The sequence below is a fragment of the Triticum dicoccoides genome, chromosome 7A (assembly GCF_002162155.2).
Source record: "Triticum dicoccoides isolate Atlit2015 ecotype Zavitan chromosome 7A, WEW_v2.0, whole genome shotgun sequence".
Taxonomy (NCBI): domain Eukaryota; kingdom Viridiplantae; phylum Streptophyta; class Magnoliopsida; order Poales; family Poaceae; genus Triticum; species Triticum dicoccoides.
In genome coordinates, this window is record NC_041392.1 from 733,369,356 (window position 1) to 733,385,295 (window position 15,940).

Here is a 15,940-nt window from a genome sequence, read left to right on the forward strand (position 1 = left end):
ACTTCTGTGCATACCTGTTTGAACTCCAAATTGTTTCAATCCAATGCAGAATATGGAGAAGGGCCTTCCGTATCAACTTATGGTGATGTGTACAGCCTCGGGATCACCTTGATCGAGATGTTTACCGGACGGTGCCCGACAGATGATATGTTCAGAGATGGGTTAACCCTGCAATACTTCGCAAAGTCAGGTGGTATTCCTGGGAATGTCATGGAGATAGCAGACTCCAACATCTGGCTGCATGATGAAGCAAATGATTGCAATGATACAGAACATGTAACTATAGCTAAGGAATGTTTGGCTGCCGTTATCAAGCTTGGTGTCTTATGCTCAAAGCAATTGCCTAGAGAGCGGCTGTCAACAAGTGATGCTGCTGCAGAGATGCATGCCATCAGAGATGCCTACCTCGGTAATAGTGATGAAGTGATGTCGAACTATATGAAGAAACCACTACCATATGCTGATTAGCATGGGTTCTCCAAATTGATTATTGAAATCTGTAGTTATATTGTGGTGTAAACTCTATCAACTGGTACTGTATTATCCACCTTATACGTGTTATCATTTTTGCCAACATTGGTGTGGTCTAGGGTATAAATAAGACAGACATATGCCCTCCATCAATTTATTTCAGTTAACCAATTCCTGAATCAACCAGGCTCTGCAAGAGAAGAGTCGCGGCTCGGGGTGACTTTTATTTCTAAGCTGCATATGGTTCTGAGATTGAGAATTCCTCATTTGGTTTCACATTCTTAAGCATGATTACTCCATTCTTAATTGGGCCTATAACTCATAGCAGAGCATACACATTTGAATTTCTTTATTATCTTCTTGAACAATTACTTTTTGTCAATTCATATTCCATAGAATATCTAGTGTACCCTTGAGCAAATAAAAGAAAATATTTACTAAAAACAACAATGATAAGAATATTTACTAACCATTCATCACTGTACACAGTACACACAGTTGATACATAAGTAATAGCCCCTGTTCAAGGATTCGTCCGATTAATCTCTACTCGTACGGTCAGCGAGTAGCCGATAAACTGATAAATCAGCCGATTAACTTGCCGTAGCCTATTAATCCCCTACTCGCCAGCCAAACGAGCAGCTACCAGGTAACGATTTCCTCAACAATGGTAATAGCTAGATTATTAAGCGCAAGAATGACAAGATTATGAAGCTAAACTACTCTACCTAACTCCCTCCTGGTGAAAAACATGCCAAAACATACCGAATGTGTGAGCTGTCAATATCGACGTACTTGGACCAGTATGCCTTGTACTTGGAGATGGGTTAAACCCTGCAATACTTTGCACATGCAGCAAGTCTTCCTGCGAATGTCATGAAAATAGCAGATTCCAACATCTGGCTGCATGATGAAGCAAACAATAGCACTAATACAGAAAATATAACCAGAGACCAGGAATGTTTGGCTGCCATCATCCAGCTTGGTGTCCTATGCTCAAACAACTGCCTAGAAAAGGAATGTCTACAAGTGACGCTGCTGCAGAGATGCATGCTATCAGAGACACCTACCTCAGTAATCAGTGATTAATTCATGTCAAATCATATGAACAAACCAGTACCACATGCCGATTAACAAGGGTTCTCTGAATTTATTCTTGAATCGGTAGTATATTGTGATTCAAACTATGAGCTGGTACTGTATTAACCAACAAAAAATATCACTACCAGATGAGGTGAAAAAAGGTGCTACATGTGAAGAGAAAATTCAATTAAAATGGGTGCTGTAAAAAGGTTCTACATGAGCACATCACTAGACATAACTGAGTCAGTTCTCCAGAGTTACCTTTTGTTGCATTTCTAGCCACCTTTGTTGAAGCACTATCCCTCGTTGACTCAGATTCTTGCTGCAACTTCAGGTTCAGTGCTACTTCAAAGGGAACAACTTCAGGTTCAGTTCTAGTATTCATAGGGAATGAGCACTGAACCTTCCTTTTTCCCTAAAAAAAATCCAGCACAAGCTCTACGCAAACAGCTACCTGTTCATTCTCCACTCTCAGCTTCTCTTTTCTTCTTAGAGAAGGCATAGAAAAATTACTCCATTTGTTTCCAAATTCTTACGCATAATTACTCCATACTTATTGGGCCTGTAATTCATATACCAGATAATAAACAGTTGGGTTTCTTTATTACCTTGTTGAACATTTACTGTTCTTCCAATTCATTTTTGTATCCTTGAATGAGCAGAAGAATATTTACTATGCTGTGACTTAGAAATCACTGTGCATGTAGTTGATACATGAGAAAAAGCTACTCCCTCCGTCCCATAATGTAAGACGTCTTTTGACACTAGTGCAGTGTTAAAAAACGTCTTACATTATGGGATGAAGGGAGTAGATTATTAAGCACAAGAATGACAAGATTATGATGCTGAACAATGTTAGACATATCACTGCTCTACCTAACTCGCTCCTGGTGAAAAACTCATGGCACAAAAGTACCAAAACAGAATGATACATATGTCATTGTTTGCTTGCGTAGCAATGCCGAATGTGTGAGCTGTCAACATCGACATACTTGGACCAGTAGGCCTTGTACTTGGAAACGGCAAGGTCCAGCCAGGGCTTGTAATTCCCATTATAGTGAACTACCGCTGCATTCTCGATTTCAGCAATGTCAACAGCAGGATCATAGCCAAGGCCCAAGACATGCCAAGTGTGATCCAATGGGTGTGTCAAATTGTAGAATGTAATTAGTCCTGGAGGTAATGTGCCCAGCTTCCACAACTTGCGATCCTCATTCTGCCAAAAGAGCTTCTCTTAGTAAGTGAAACCAATAAAAGCTACTGACAAGCGATTGTTGTAAGATACACCGTAGACATAACATACACGGTAGGATAAATGTAGTTCAACAATATAACAATATTTTTTTGCTCCATTACTTACCAAATTTTGCCAATAATGGTATATTCCAGTGATGTTTCGCTTCTTCCACTCCTTCAGGTCAAACATGTTCATTCCAAAAGCCCAACCACAAGCACGTGGATCAAAGTTCTCAGAGATCTTAGGATGTGAGAAGTTGAGATAAGTGTCGAAGCGATGGAAACTTTCTTTGCAGGTTTCAACAGCACCATTTACCATCCCTTTAAGATCAACATCCCAGAGGGGTGTCAAGTCCTTCTGCACAACAACATCATCATCGAGAAACAGTATCTTGTCAAGCTTGGGATGTATCTCTGGCATGTAGAACCTTAGATGGTTGAGCATAGACAAATATTTTGGGTTCCTGTACTTCAGATTTTCAGTCCCATCAGAGAGTGATGACGGGTCATGTGCTTTAAAGTAGAATTCCTTGAGACGAGCTGACTCAAGTTGCCGCATAACCAAACAATAAGACGAATTGAGCCACTTGAAATTGTCAATGTTCTCCACGTGGACAGTAGCAGGGCGGGGAGAATGACTGATGAACCACATCTTCATAGCTGCAAAATTAAGCTTGTCAGTGACGATGTGGAACACATGCTTATTTGGCTCCTTGGCATTTGTCACGGTTGATCTGACAACTACTGAGGCTGCAAGGACATTATCAGAAAATATAGCATAGTGATAGAGTGACCGATCCTCGAGCTTTGCTTTATCTTCTTCGTCCTTCAAAGCAGCAGCTTGAAAATACTCCTTGATGACACCATCACGGAGATGATAATCGGTTATCAACTGCATATGTAGGCAGTGCAAGGGCATGGGAACCGTCTTTGCAGCATGCTGAACCAGGAATGTGTTTTGCTTTTTCGCAGTGTCGATATTAAGTTCCGCGGACTGCAGCATAACACGCAATCTTCTGGATACTTCATCAGAGTTGTACAGAACATCTCTAGCTGAAGACAACACATGCCCCATTGCTTTTGCTCTCTCTAAAGCGCTGCAGAACAAGAGAGGGTGATAAATATAACACATCGTTCCATGCCAATGCGAACAAGAAACTGAAGAAAAGTCTGAAAAAATTCAGAGGTGTAAAATGAAGTACCTTGAATCCAGTTCACTGTCCATATGTGCATCTCCAATAGCTGCTTTGCTTTCTTTTATGCACTTCATGAGTGATGCATACAAGTCGGGCTCATTCTGGGAACGTGCAATGGTGGCGTACACCTTTGCCATTATTATCTGATCTATCATGAGCTTCACCGTGGAGTCTGTATTTGTGTGGTGAAACTCCTGCCTCCAGATATTGTAACTGACTTTCACTTTATTATCAAAGTTCCTCGAGCTGTTTGTGGCCGCATTTCGCAGCTGGAGCTCGGCCTCCTTGTCCATCTGAAGCAACTCTTGAATCCGCTGCTCCTTTCTTCTACGTCGAAATACCTGCAGGAACCGTGTGATGTTTACAACAAGGCGGCAACAATGAATACGAGCTTGACAATTTAGGGGGTGAACCAGAAACACTTGCGATGTACTCCCTCTGTTCCGAATTACTTGTCGCAGGTATGGATGTATCTAGATGTATTTTAGTTCTAGATACATCCATTTCTGCGACGAGTAATTTGGAACGGAGGAAGTAAAGATGAACGAATATCCACCATCTTACAAAACAACTATGCAAGACAAATAATATTTGACCTCTCGCTTTAGCTTTATTGGATCGGGTCTTTGGGTTGCCGAAACCGCTGCAGTTGAAACATTGTTGGCTTCTGATCCAGCGGCCAGTTGCTGCTCCTCTACAGTCTCTTGCTACCATAACAGAAGAAGAACCACCGGTGAGAATTAGAAACTAAAACAGTGAGCCAAATATTTTTGTTCATGGCATACAATTTCAGCAGCCGGATAGCTATCTCTGGGCAGCAGAGGGTTCTCCCAGATAGAGGACGACGCGAACTCCCTGGCGGTGACCTTGAACAGCTTGATCCGGCCATCCTGGTCCGTGTACGCGATGGTCTTGTTGAAATCCTCCACATCCTGCCCAAGCAAACATAACCCCACATTGTTTCACATTGCACAATCACACACACGGTTCCAAAATTCCTGGGCTGAGAAGTCAGGTACAGTATAACCTGCAAATCGCCGCACCCGGGGCAGCTCCGGGGACTGGCCTCCCGTGCGCTGGAAAATGAAGGTGGCGTCAGAATGAGAGAATTTCAAGCGCGGCGCGGGCGTCGGAACGGAGAGTCTGGCGGCAACGGCGGTACTTACGCTCGGTGGCGGTGGTCGGAGAAGAGCCGCCGCGACACCACCGATCTGACGGAGGGGACGTGGACGACGACCTGCGGGGCCGGAGCGGGAGGAATCGTCAGGAGCGAGGAAGGAAGGAGGAAAAGAACCCCTTTTTTTCCGCGGCCTCGTGCTGCGCCGCCGCATTCCGCCATTGCGGCCGGCGAGGGCAGGGGATAAGAGTGCGCGTGCGTGCGGGCTGGTGAGCGGTGCGGACGGGAGGGGAGGGGTACCTGGAAGGAGAGGAAGAGGAGGAGCAGGAGGAGCGCGACGAGGCCGGAGCGCCGCCGCCACGCCGCCGCCGACGAGGGGTTGGGGGGCAGGGAGGGGAACGCCATGGAGGAGTGGAGGTGGGGTGATGGGGGTGGGGCCGGTGTCGATTTTTCGGGGGACGAATCGCCGGGTGGCGCTAGCGGGAGCAGGGCCGCCGTTTTTCCGTTCGGATCGCAACGGGAATGGAGGGGAAACTGTTACGGCCACATGTGGTGGTACACCCAAGGCAGTGGCGGCGTCCATTTGGTATCATGAGCCATGGTTTCTCACGAAATTAAAGCTCCCCTCTTTGTTTTCTAGCCTAGTTTTGTTAATTTCGTCCTAAATTCAAAAATTTCTCATCAAAGATAGTTTCAATTTTTTTTGTGATTTGTCGGTTTTGATGATGTTTTGTTGGATTTGATCCATGGATTTGCTTGGTTTCAAGTGGATCTAGCTTTCCTCCATCTTTTCCCCACCATCCATCCTCAAAATCTCCCTAATTTTGCCCAAAAAATCTCCATTTTCCGCCACGAAATCGCGAAATTTCTGCCCACCCGTGCCCACGAACCCCAGACCCCGTGCGCACGGGCCCCCGAAAAGTCTCTGGACACCCCGTACCCACGGACCTGTACCGTGCGCACGGGACCCCGTGCCCACGGGCTCCTACCCCCGTGCGCACGACCCCCAGGACAGCCGTGAGTACTTCACCCTTTCGCCCATAACTTCCACATCCGGAGTCTGATTCTTGCGTTTTTTAGCTCGTTGAGTAGCTATTGACATCCCCCATCCACCTAGATAGGTTCCATCACCATTTGACTCCATCAAGGTTTTGACATTTTGGCTTCTTTAATTAGGCCTTCCACCATATTATCCGCAAAATCCACCATAGCCTTCTGCAACCTAACCCATTTTGCTCCATTTAGCATTTGTGGTTGTTTGAGTGGTGACTTGAGTCTCCTAAGGTGTTTCAGCTACTTAGGGACGGTTGCTTCTTCATCATCCATCACCACCACTTCCACATTGCCATCTCCACTACCACCATTTGACTTTTGTCTTTGAGATTTCGAGTTCGCGGTTTTTCCGTTTCCTAAGGTGTTTCGGCTACTTAGGGACGAGTCTCCATCATCTTGGTATCTACATCAAGAACACCGCCACTCACCATCTTCAAGGACGGTAACCTCGACGACACCATTGTACAATCACCCTTGCAATTGCATTGATAACCCCTAGCCCATTTTGCGTCACTTGCCTATCGAGACTAGCCATTTGAGTATTGCCGGCAACGTTACTTGTGCACATTAGTGATCTACACCTCCCATTGCATACATATCATATCATATTGGTATCATATCATCCCTTGTGCCTCAAGTTTGTTCCCGCATATACACAATCGCTATCTTGGTTTGTGCATTTCGCAAAGTGGCCATATACAAAAAAAGAAAAGAATAAGCTTTTAAGCAAAAGAAGAGAAAGAGCAAAGAGCTTGTAAGCAAGTGCAATAGCATAATACCACGTTGCACATAAGATTGTCATATCCGATCATCTTGGATCATCTTGAGAAGAACAACGGGAACATCATACATATAGCATACTTGGGATAGAAAGCTCATGCATTTTGCATCTTATAGGGTGTGCACAAGTGTCGTATCCGCCTATTGAGCAATCGTGCTAGCGTCTCTCTTGAGTTGTGCAACACAAGCGTTTCCCGTGGATTCCACATTTTGTGCTCATTCCTTGGTTGCACGACCCCATTTATCTATCTGTGTGTGTGTTTCCGTGTGCCACATATTGCTATTGGTCTACTTGTTTCACTTGCGAATTTGTGAATCTTTTCCAACATTATTGACTCTTGCTAACATTTTGCATCAAATTTTTGTGCCACTATCCTCACCGAGCTCCACCATAAGCCTTATTTGTGTAGGTGTGAGAATTGACAAGATCCGGTACCAATTGTGCTATTTCCTTGATACATTATTGAGTGATCTTTGATCCATCCTCAACATTGGATAAGGTACATTGGTCTAGTTCTTTCCTTTCTTCCACTCATATTTGCGCGAGTCTTGTGATGTGCTAGTTGTTCTTGAATTTGAGAATTATTACGGGTGGAGAAGAATACCGCGAGTAAAACCACAACTGCGTAGTACTCCCTCTGTCCCAAAATTCTTGTCTTAAATTTGTCTAGATACGCCCTTTCATGAAAAGATCGAGGGCGAAACCAAGATAGGCCTTTTTGGCCGACAGGGGTTGGGAGGGCACGCCCCAAGCGCAACCTCTTGTCGTGCTCGTGCTTCGTGATTGCGATCATGGCCTCACAACTCCACATGTCAATTTTGTCTTTCCGGTCCAAAAGAGGGTTTCTTGCCTTCATAAAGATTGCTCTTTCACCGTACAAAGTGTGGTATGGTTGTCAACTAGTGGTTTGGCGTGGATTTTCCCATCAACCCTCGTTCCCATCGGTCGATGATTGGTGGAATGCGAGTCTAAATGCATCCTTGGACCACAACCAATGTGTATGTCATGTTGAGTGTGTGCAAGGAAAGGAGCATGCATGACTTCAACGTCCTTGGGTTAATCTATTGGGGGGTTGTAACATATTTTTGCCTTAAATAAAGGAAATATAGTTGTACTAAACTTGAGACACCTATTTTCGGACGGAGAGGGTACGTAGAACGCCATTTTGAACGCACTTCACATATAAATGACGGGAACGTAAGCTTGTTTTTACCAAAAACAAGTTCATGTGTAGATTTAACTATGTCCTAATTGAAGGAGTGTCTTCCTGCAAATTTATTGAAAAGAATATAAACATCGGACCCCACAAAAAAACAATATAAACATCGGTCTCTACTTCGACGGCACAATCTTTGTTTTATTAGAAGGTAGAATATTAGCCATGTAGAAGATAGACAAATATTTTTTGCAGTGATAACACAAACAGGTAGGTATAGTTCCAACTTCCAACAAAGCTCCAACTTTTTTGACCAGCCATTCTCCTAGTGCAGCATCATATCCTCAGTTTTATTTTACTGCAAGGAAGGCATCAAAGCATGATCTGATCCTCTAAGCGTCCTCAAATCATTTGTATCCACTGAAGAAAGCTCCTTATTTGATAATAAGATTGGGGCTTTGTTAGTGAGCTTCCCACTAGGAGCAAACAAAGAAAAGGGAAAGTGAAAGGGTGCCTAAATTGTTCTGAAGAACTTTGGTTCAGTCTAGCACTTTAACCAGCTTCATCCAGGAGTAATCTGCAGTAGTTAGCAGAAAGCAAAAGTCCACCATCACTTTCTGTCTCTTTTTTCGCGAATACGCAAAAGGCTTGTGTATCATTGCATTGATAGGTAGGATTTGAAGAAATGTTTTTTCAGCAACAAAACAAAATCTTGACCGCATCAGAAATATCCTGCCGGAAAATGTTAAAACACCCCTTTTCGATTAAAAAAGGTGAAAGCAAGATTGTTAAGATCTTTTTTTTAACATAGATTGTTAAGATCTTTCAGGTAATTATTCAAAGGTTTGCTTTCTTCACAGCAGGAAAATGTACAGAACTTCAACACTTGAACAGAACCATGCTTGAAAGTCTACCATCACTTTTTCTGTCTCATGATTTTCAGCAACCAAACTAAAATATCCAACCAGAAATTTTTTTGGTGAAATATTTCTGGTAATGAGTCAAATGTTTGCGTTCTTCAGAGCAGAAGATGTATGGAATTTCAGCACTTGTACAGAAGCATGTTGTTGGCAAGACCCAGAAAAGGGGGGCATTATATAACTGATAATGACTGAATGCTGTTCTTAGTGCAACCTGATGCAATGCAACCAAACCATGGCATTTCAGTGGAAAAAAATCATTGAATTCATGCGTACGAGTATGGCAACAGCTAAATATCTCCGTATATCGCTACACTATTACATTGATCATCATGATCGGTGCAAACTTCGTCATGACAACGGGAAACAATGGCATGGTGTGGTGGTCTACCTTTACATTCTCCAAATGGATATCGGTTACATGGTTACATATCCTATAGACACTCCTGATCATGATCATCTGCCCCTAGAGTTGGTCCTAGCGCCGTCGCTCCTCGGCGAGTTCCCCCGGCCACGCGGCATCGACGGGCTGTCTCGCCTGGCCTCCCTCGACTTGGACTTGCTCTTCATCGCCTCGATCTGCTCGAGCGCCTCCACGACCTCCTTCATGGACGGCCGGCTCTTGGGCTCGCCGGCCAGGCACTTGAGAGTGAGCTGAGCAGCGCGGAAGGCCCCTCTGGCATGGTACTGCCCCTCGAGCCGGCTGTCCATCAGCTGGGTCAGCCTCCTCCGGTCTGACAGGAGTGGCTTCGCCCAGTTCACCAGGTTGAGCTTCTCGCTGGGGCGGCTCGGGTCCAGCGCCCTCAGGCCGCAGAGCATCTCGAGCAGCACGACGCCGAAGCCGTACACATCACTCTTCACATACAGGTGGCCTGGAATGCAAGATGGTCAGTGTTAGTCAGTGCTACGAACAGATGATGCACCTTGTTAGTTTGTAATGTGACCGTTAACTGACGAACATACCGGTAGAAACGTACTCCGGAGCGGCATACCCGTACGTGCCCATGACTCGTGTCGTCACATGAGACTCCCCGTCATCTGGGCCATGCTTGGCCAATCCAAAATCCGAGAGCTTCGGGTTGAAGTGCTGAACATGACATGGTTGCAGGGTGATCAGGGTATTATTCAGGGACTAAAGTTTGTTGCTAATATATAAGATATTAATCAATAGCGCATACTGAATCTAGTAGTATATTGGACGCCTTGAAGTCCCGGTAGATAATCTGCCTTTCGGACGAATGAAGGAAGGCGAGGCCACGGGCTGCACCGATGAGAATCTTCAGCCGGAGGCTCCAAGGCAGTGGCTCATAGATGGCCCCTCCTGATAACATCAATGCATTAGTACCATAACAGAGCTAAAAGGTAAATTTGATCACAAATAATCTTTGACAGCTAAGCAAAAAAGTAGAACAGGGGAAAAAAATCCGAGTCCTACTTTTGACCCTCTATTGCAAATTGACCTGGCAAGAATGATGGAAGGCAGCAGCAGCAAGAATTTGGCTGGGTTCAGACAATTTAGTGGATGCTCGTGCCCTTGAAAAGTGCTAGTCGTTAGTTGTATAGCACTATGGACTATGGTGCTTGATATATAGTATGCGATGAAAACGATGTTGCAGTTTCACCAGCATCTGCAAGGCGTGCTACTTTGCGGACTAAGTTGGCATAAAGAGGAAAAACAGATTGACAAAAGGAGAACTGTTTCAGATATTTATCGTTTGAAAAAGGCCGTCTGCGGCCGAAAGAAGACTCACTTCTGAAGAGGTGGTTCTCCAAGCTCCCCTTCGCCATGAACTCATACACGAGTAGTAGCTCGTTGTCCTCCATGCAGTAGCCCAACAGTTTGACGAGGTTGGGGTGCGAAATTCTCCCAAGGAAATTCACTTCAGACTGCATAAAAAAGATACAGCAATTCCTTTTTAGAGAAATGCATAACGAAAATCTTAGGAATCTGGTACTACTTCCAGAATTAGCAATAAACAGATAACTAAATAAAATGAAAGCAACAGCACAATACAAATTCCTAGTGTCATCCAATAAGCAGTACCGATCAATTATGGTACCGATACTTGTCAAGAATAGCATAAATATGAAGCGCTCAATAACTAGTGAGAGCAGAGTATTGGAATATGCAAAAAAACACATAAGGACTAAGAGAGTGGTGCTACTTATAGCAATTAAAAATGAAACATGAAAATCCTATTTTGCCAATAATTAGTAACAGTACTTGCCAAAAAGGCCATAAATATAATATTTTTCAATGACTAGTGAGATAATGGTATTGGAGTATACACAAAAAACAAGAAACCTGAGTACTGTGGCCATGGCAAATAATGCAAAGGTTCAGCATTATTCACTTGGCCGAAAGCATGCAAATGTGGCAATTGCAACTTGTGCAAAAGTACAAGACAACACTATCACTAACTTTTAACGATTGTAGGAAAACTGAAATCTGCCTAAGAACCGAAAGCACCATTAAAAAAAATCATATCACTGAAATTCCTTGTAGAAAAATATAAAGGTAACCAATTCATCAGGATCACAATCACCTGCCATTGCTCCATCCCCTGCACGCTCTCGGGGTTGAGCTTCTTGACGGCGACGACCATGGCGGTGCTGCCCTTGGCCGGGTTCACGTCGATCCACCCCTTGTAGACCTTCCCGAAGCCGCCCTCGCCGAGCACCGTCTCGGGCTTGAAGTTCTTGCAGGCGCCCCTGAGCTCGGCGAAGGTGAAGATCTTGAGGTTCGGGGACTCGAGGATGTGGCCCCCCTCCTCGTAGCAGTCGTCGGTGCTGGCGCCGCTGACCGTCGACGCCATGAATGTGCTGGTGCTGACCGTCGACAGCTTCCCTGTTGTGGCGGTGGTGGAGGAGCTCGTGGTCCTCTTCGACGCAGACATCCCTGCACATGCATAATAATTAGCAAATGCTGGGCGCTGCAGGCTTCAACTATGGATACTAGATGGTGATGTTTCTGCTATTTATAAAATTTACCAATGCATTTGATGATGTGAGTTACTATGACACTGAAGTAAAAAAGTTGAGGGGGCCGAATTAAATCGTATCATTTGGGCAAGATTGTTACTACTTATTCACGAAAGAAATGAAACAAGTGAATCCATACTAAAAGAAACTAATCGGCACATAAAACATAATTTGTACAGAAAATTTTCTGCACTTGGTGGTTGGCACGCAGCGATCAACAGAATTGATTTTCAAGAGCAGGAATGTTGGATTCATTGCAGCCACATGTATAGGCATGCAAGTTGGCCCAGTTGGCCCGTACGCACATAATCATATATTGGTGAAGTATGTGCGTTCCAATACAGAAGTGGCAGCATGGAGAGGATAACTACTAGTACTAGTAGTAGTACTACATGGCCAAATCAATGATGAACAGAGATACATATTCTGCAGCCACATGAATGGAATATCACAGTTGAATTCATTAAGAATGCACAGGGCCATCCCAAAACAAAAACTGGGAGGGGATTAGGGGGAAAAACAAATCTCCAACTGCATATTAGTTAGTCAAGGCTGCCATCAAGTTGGCCACAGAGATTGCTGTGACAAAATTTAAAAAATTGGCCACAGAGATTGCTGTAACAAAATTAAAAAATGACCACATAGATTTGTGAAAGAAATCAGTCTGTAGAGGCCTCTGCAAGCCCCAGAGACTAGGATAAAATATTCTTCTCACATGGAAGGGGGCAATAATAAATAAAACAAGATAAAAATGAGTGGGCGAATGAATCGATTAGCATCCGAGCGGGACCTGCGGGATTGGCGGCGGCGGCCTTGGCGCCCCAGCCCCACGGGATGAGGCCGTCCATGGCGCTGGCGCAGTTCCCCATCGCTCGCGGATGGAGGGAGGGTCGGGGCCAGGCGGCCCGCCGTGCGCGACGGGGAAGCTGCCGGCGACCCCGCAGCAACCAACCGCCCTGAGCAGAGCGCGCCAAGAAGAAGTTCCAATCCGGCCGGGAGGAGCCAAGAAGAAGAAGCCAAGAAGCCAGGAAGGAGAAGGGAAGGGGGAGCGAAGCGGCGAGGAAGGTGGGAGGAAGTTGTGCTGGGACGACCACGACGAGGAGGAGGAGGAGGAAGAACCACCGCCGAGCGAGGGGGCGAGGGAGGGAGTTGCTCCACTCAGTTTCTTGATTTCTTCCCCTCTCCCCTCACTTTCAGAGGAGAAAAATATATACCTCTGCCCCGCCGAATTTCTCACGCGCGCCCCCGCCGCTGGCGCGTGGGGCCCCGGGAGAGAGGGGTGCGTGTCGTCTCCTGCCTGGGTCAACGGGGTCAACGGCCGGTTGGCTGCCCCCGTATTATAACCGTGGCGGTTTTTCGTCGTGTGTAACTCGGGCTCGCGACCGCCGACCGGCGACAAGGACCCCGTCGTGGTTTCCGGCGAGCAAGGCAGCGCCTGGTCCTTATCGATCGACCAACGCCGTACGGTTTGGAAACCACGTTTGAAAGTTTTGGAAACAATTCTAAGAGGGAAAATATGGGATGTTGAGGGTTTTTTTTTTGTCCTGTTGTCATGCGAAATTACTGTGTTTGGCACTGTTCAACGTTGATTTTGTTGTTTTTTTTATACCTAGCATCTTCTAACGCCTTTGAGCTTGAAATTTCGCATGGCGACACAACATCACCCTCTTAACATCTCTCTTCTTTTTTTAGATTTTTTCGAAACTTCGAAACATCTTTTCCACTGAATGTTTTGTTTTCACGTGATATTCTATCCTCTAAGGGATGGGAACCGGGGAAGGGAAGCGACGTCGCCGCACCGGCGGGGGGCCACGGCCTCCGTTCGTCGTAGTGGCAGCGGGCTGGATCCTGTGAAGGATAGTCGTCATGGAGGAGGCGACGGACTCCACTGGTCATTGTGGCACGGCGGTGGCCCTCGACGACTGCGACAATGAGATCAGGGGGTGGTGTCGTCGCATCTACATGTGCACTAGTGTAGCATGAGGGTGTTTATCGACCCTAGAATGTATTGCTATGAAAAAGTCGAGTTAATCATTTGTGTTTATATCTTGTAGTGGTGGTTGCCTTTGTTTTGCACTCTATTTAAGAATAAAAATGGTTAGGTGCATCATAATGATGCAGATGTCACGGGTTTCAACCTTCTTTTGGGAAAATAGAATTGAGGAGTATGTCGTCTTCGGCCACCAAAACAAGTGGATCGATGGCGCCCCGACATTCCCTACTGAAGCCGGCCAAACCTTGCTCATCGCAGATGGCAAGTTATCGGCACTCCAGCTCTGTCGGCCCAACATCCCAAAAACCAAAGTTGTTGCCGAAATCACATGGGAATGCTGGCCCAGAGACTCGAGCGCTACTATAAAATCAAGCACCCTCCCCCATTGAAGATAAAGAAGGGAGGCAAAACATCAAGCCGTCGTAAACACCCAAGCAACCACCATCATCCAGGACAATATCAGAAGAGCGCCATCACGCACTGTTGCTTGAGCAAGCACACCAGTGCCAGTGCACCCAAAGAAACTGCCGGATCTAACCAGGTCCACCAGAACCAAACCTTCACGCGTCCCCGTCGAAGCCAATACTAGGCGGGTGGACATTATTCCGACTTTAGGTCATCACCATCGTCTCACCACCCCGACCAGGACCAAACCTTAACAAAAACGGAATATGGTTCCTCCCGCCAGCGAGGACCGGGCCCAGCCCCGCCACCAAGGCCCATGGGGCCACCGAAGGAGAGGCGGACCAGCGGTGGCACCGGTGGAAGGAGCGGAAAGCCTAAGAGCCTTGTAGACGGGGTTACGAGAGGTTTGATATGGAGTCGATTCAACAGTATTTTCTGATGGAGTAGACAACAATCAATTGCATTTCTATGCGGTCCACCCACAATTCGCTTGATTTGATTTGTGTTTCTTCGCGTGGTGGAGGCAACATGGCTGAGTCCGTCCACGACACGTGCCTCGATTGCATCATTCACTGGTTAAGAAATTGGTAGGTGTTCGCTCCAGAGTCATATCTGTTATCCTGTGAAGGAAGAATCAGTTCACTCTGGCCCTCTTCACCGCCAAGGATACAAACAACCAAATTATTGAAGAACAAGCTATCCAAGACAATACATGCCAAAGCTCTCGGTCCCTAGCACCTAGGATACACCTACATATGTGCATGTGTGCGTGCGGTGTGTATGTGTGTGCGTGGGCGGTGGAGTGTGTGGTATGTGCGAGATTGAGAGGAAGATAGTCAAAGAGGAAGGAAAAAAGAAGAGTTGATGTGAGAAGTTTGAATGCACCTTCATGGAATTCCAGGTCTATTATCAAGCTAAAGTTGTGAGAAATGATAAAAACCAGGAGAAAGGAACAAAACTTTTACTTTTAGAAAAAAAGTGTCCCTTAGCTGATCGATTTCATTGAAAACCCATATCAGTAGGGAAGCTAGCACAACGACCTTCTTGTTTCTTCTCTAGTGAAGAATACAAAGTAGAATAATCGAGCGAAAATGTATATTGTGCTCTGAGAGTCTCTAAAATACCTTTTAAACTTGATCACTCAGTTCAAGTGATGGAAAAGCGAGCGAAAAAGCTATTATGGTCAATCCAGGTGCGTTTGCATAGAGAAATCAATGATCTTCTCCTTTCCCTCACGCATAGGAGGCTAGGGCAAAGTTCCCCTCCCCTCCAAGCTCCACCTGTACTCAGTCTGCCGCTCCGAAGGCTGGTGGCAGGGTGGAGAATCTCGGTGCCTCGGCTCCGCCTAATAGTTCAGGCTAGGGTTTTGTAGTCCTCACAGAGGTGGTGCTCGAACTGATGATGATACTTCATCTTTGAGTTGGTCCTCTGAGCTTTGATCCTCCTCGAATCCGTCTATCAGGACGGAGCTCCAGCGTAGACTGCTGCCGTCTTCTTGGGGCGATAAGGTTAGGGTTTTTGGTCATGCATGCATGACGACGAGATCT

At 45.8% G+C, this 15,940-nt stretch overlaps 3 protein-coding genes across 3 annotated transcripts in view; 1 reads left to right on the forward strand and 2 right to left on the reverse strand.

Annotated features, from left to right (window-relative positions):
• LOC119334096 (probable LRR receptor-like serine/threonine-protein kinase At3g47570) overlaps positions 1-646 on the forward strand; it is a 3,707-nt gene extending 3,061 nt beyond the window's left edge. The window contains exon 2 of the mRNA XM_037606752.1: positions 50-646. Coding sequence (XP_037462649.1) covers positions 50-468 — 419 coding nt within the window. The 3' untranslated portion in view covers positions 469-646. The remainder of the gene's footprint in view (positions 1-49) is intronic.
• Positions 647-2,209: 1,563 nt separating this feature from the next.
• On the reverse strand, positions 2,210-5,549 carry LOC119328535 (probable galacturonosyltransferase 3). Its single transcript, XM_037601506.1, has 8 exons — positions 5,404-5,549; positions 5,153-5,223; positions 5,014-5,062; positions 4,772-4,918; positions 4,583-4,693; positions 3,993-4,327; positions 2,915-3,887; positions 2,210-2,770 (listed from the first exon to the last, which is right to left on the reverse strand). Exons 1-8 carry the CDS (start codon positions 5,506-5,508, stop codon positions 2,492-2,494), a joined length of 2,070 nt encoding a protein of 689 aa, XP_037457403.1. The 5' UTR covers positions 5,509-5,549; the 3' UTR covers positions 2,210-2,491.
• A 3,705-nt stretch (positions 5,550-9,254) lies between these two features.
• On the reverse strand, positions 9,255-13,173 carry LOC119330902 (probable serine/threonine-protein kinase PIX13). Its single transcript, XM_037604035.1, has 6 exons — positions 12,786-13,173; positions 11,560-11,912; positions 10,765-10,900; positions 10,192-10,334; positions 9,977-10,100; positions 9,255-9,885 (listed from the first exon to the last, which is right to left on the reverse strand). Exons 1-6 carry the CDS (start codon positions 12,862-12,864, stop codon positions 9,470-9,472), a joined length of 1,251 nt encoding a protein of 416 aa, XP_037459932.1. The 5' UTR covers positions 12,865-13,173; the 3' UTR covers positions 9,255-9,469.
• Between the last annotated feature and the right edge of the window lie 2,767 nt (positions 13,174-15,940).

Bases quoted from the DNA above. Each gene is read 5' to 3' on its own strand.
- LOC119328535 (XM_037601506.1), bottom strand. From the start codon at position 5,508: ATGGCGTTCCCCTCCCTGCCCCCCAACCCCTCGTCGGCGGCGGCGTGG. The intron at 4,328-4,582 runs GTCAAATATTAT...CGGTTCCTGCAG, and splicing joins CAATAAAGCTAAAGCGAGAG to GTATTTCGACGTAGAAGAAA. The intron at 3,888-3,992 runs GTACTTCATTTT...CTTGTTCTGCAG, and splicing joins GACAGTGAACTGGATTCAAG to CGCTTTAGAGAGAGCAAAAG.
- LOC119330902 (XM_037604035.1), bottom strand. From the start codon at position 12,864: ATGGGGAACTGCGCCAGCGCCATGGACGGCCTCATCCCGTGGGGCTGG. The intron at 10,335-10,764 runs GTGAGTCTTCTT...TGATGTTATCAG, and splicing joins GGAGAACCACCTCTTCAGAA to GAGGGGCCATCTATGAGCCA. The intron at 10,101-10,191 runs GTATGCGCTATT...TGTCATGTTCAG, and splicing joins CCAATATACTACTAGATTCA to CACTTCAACCCGAAGCTCTC.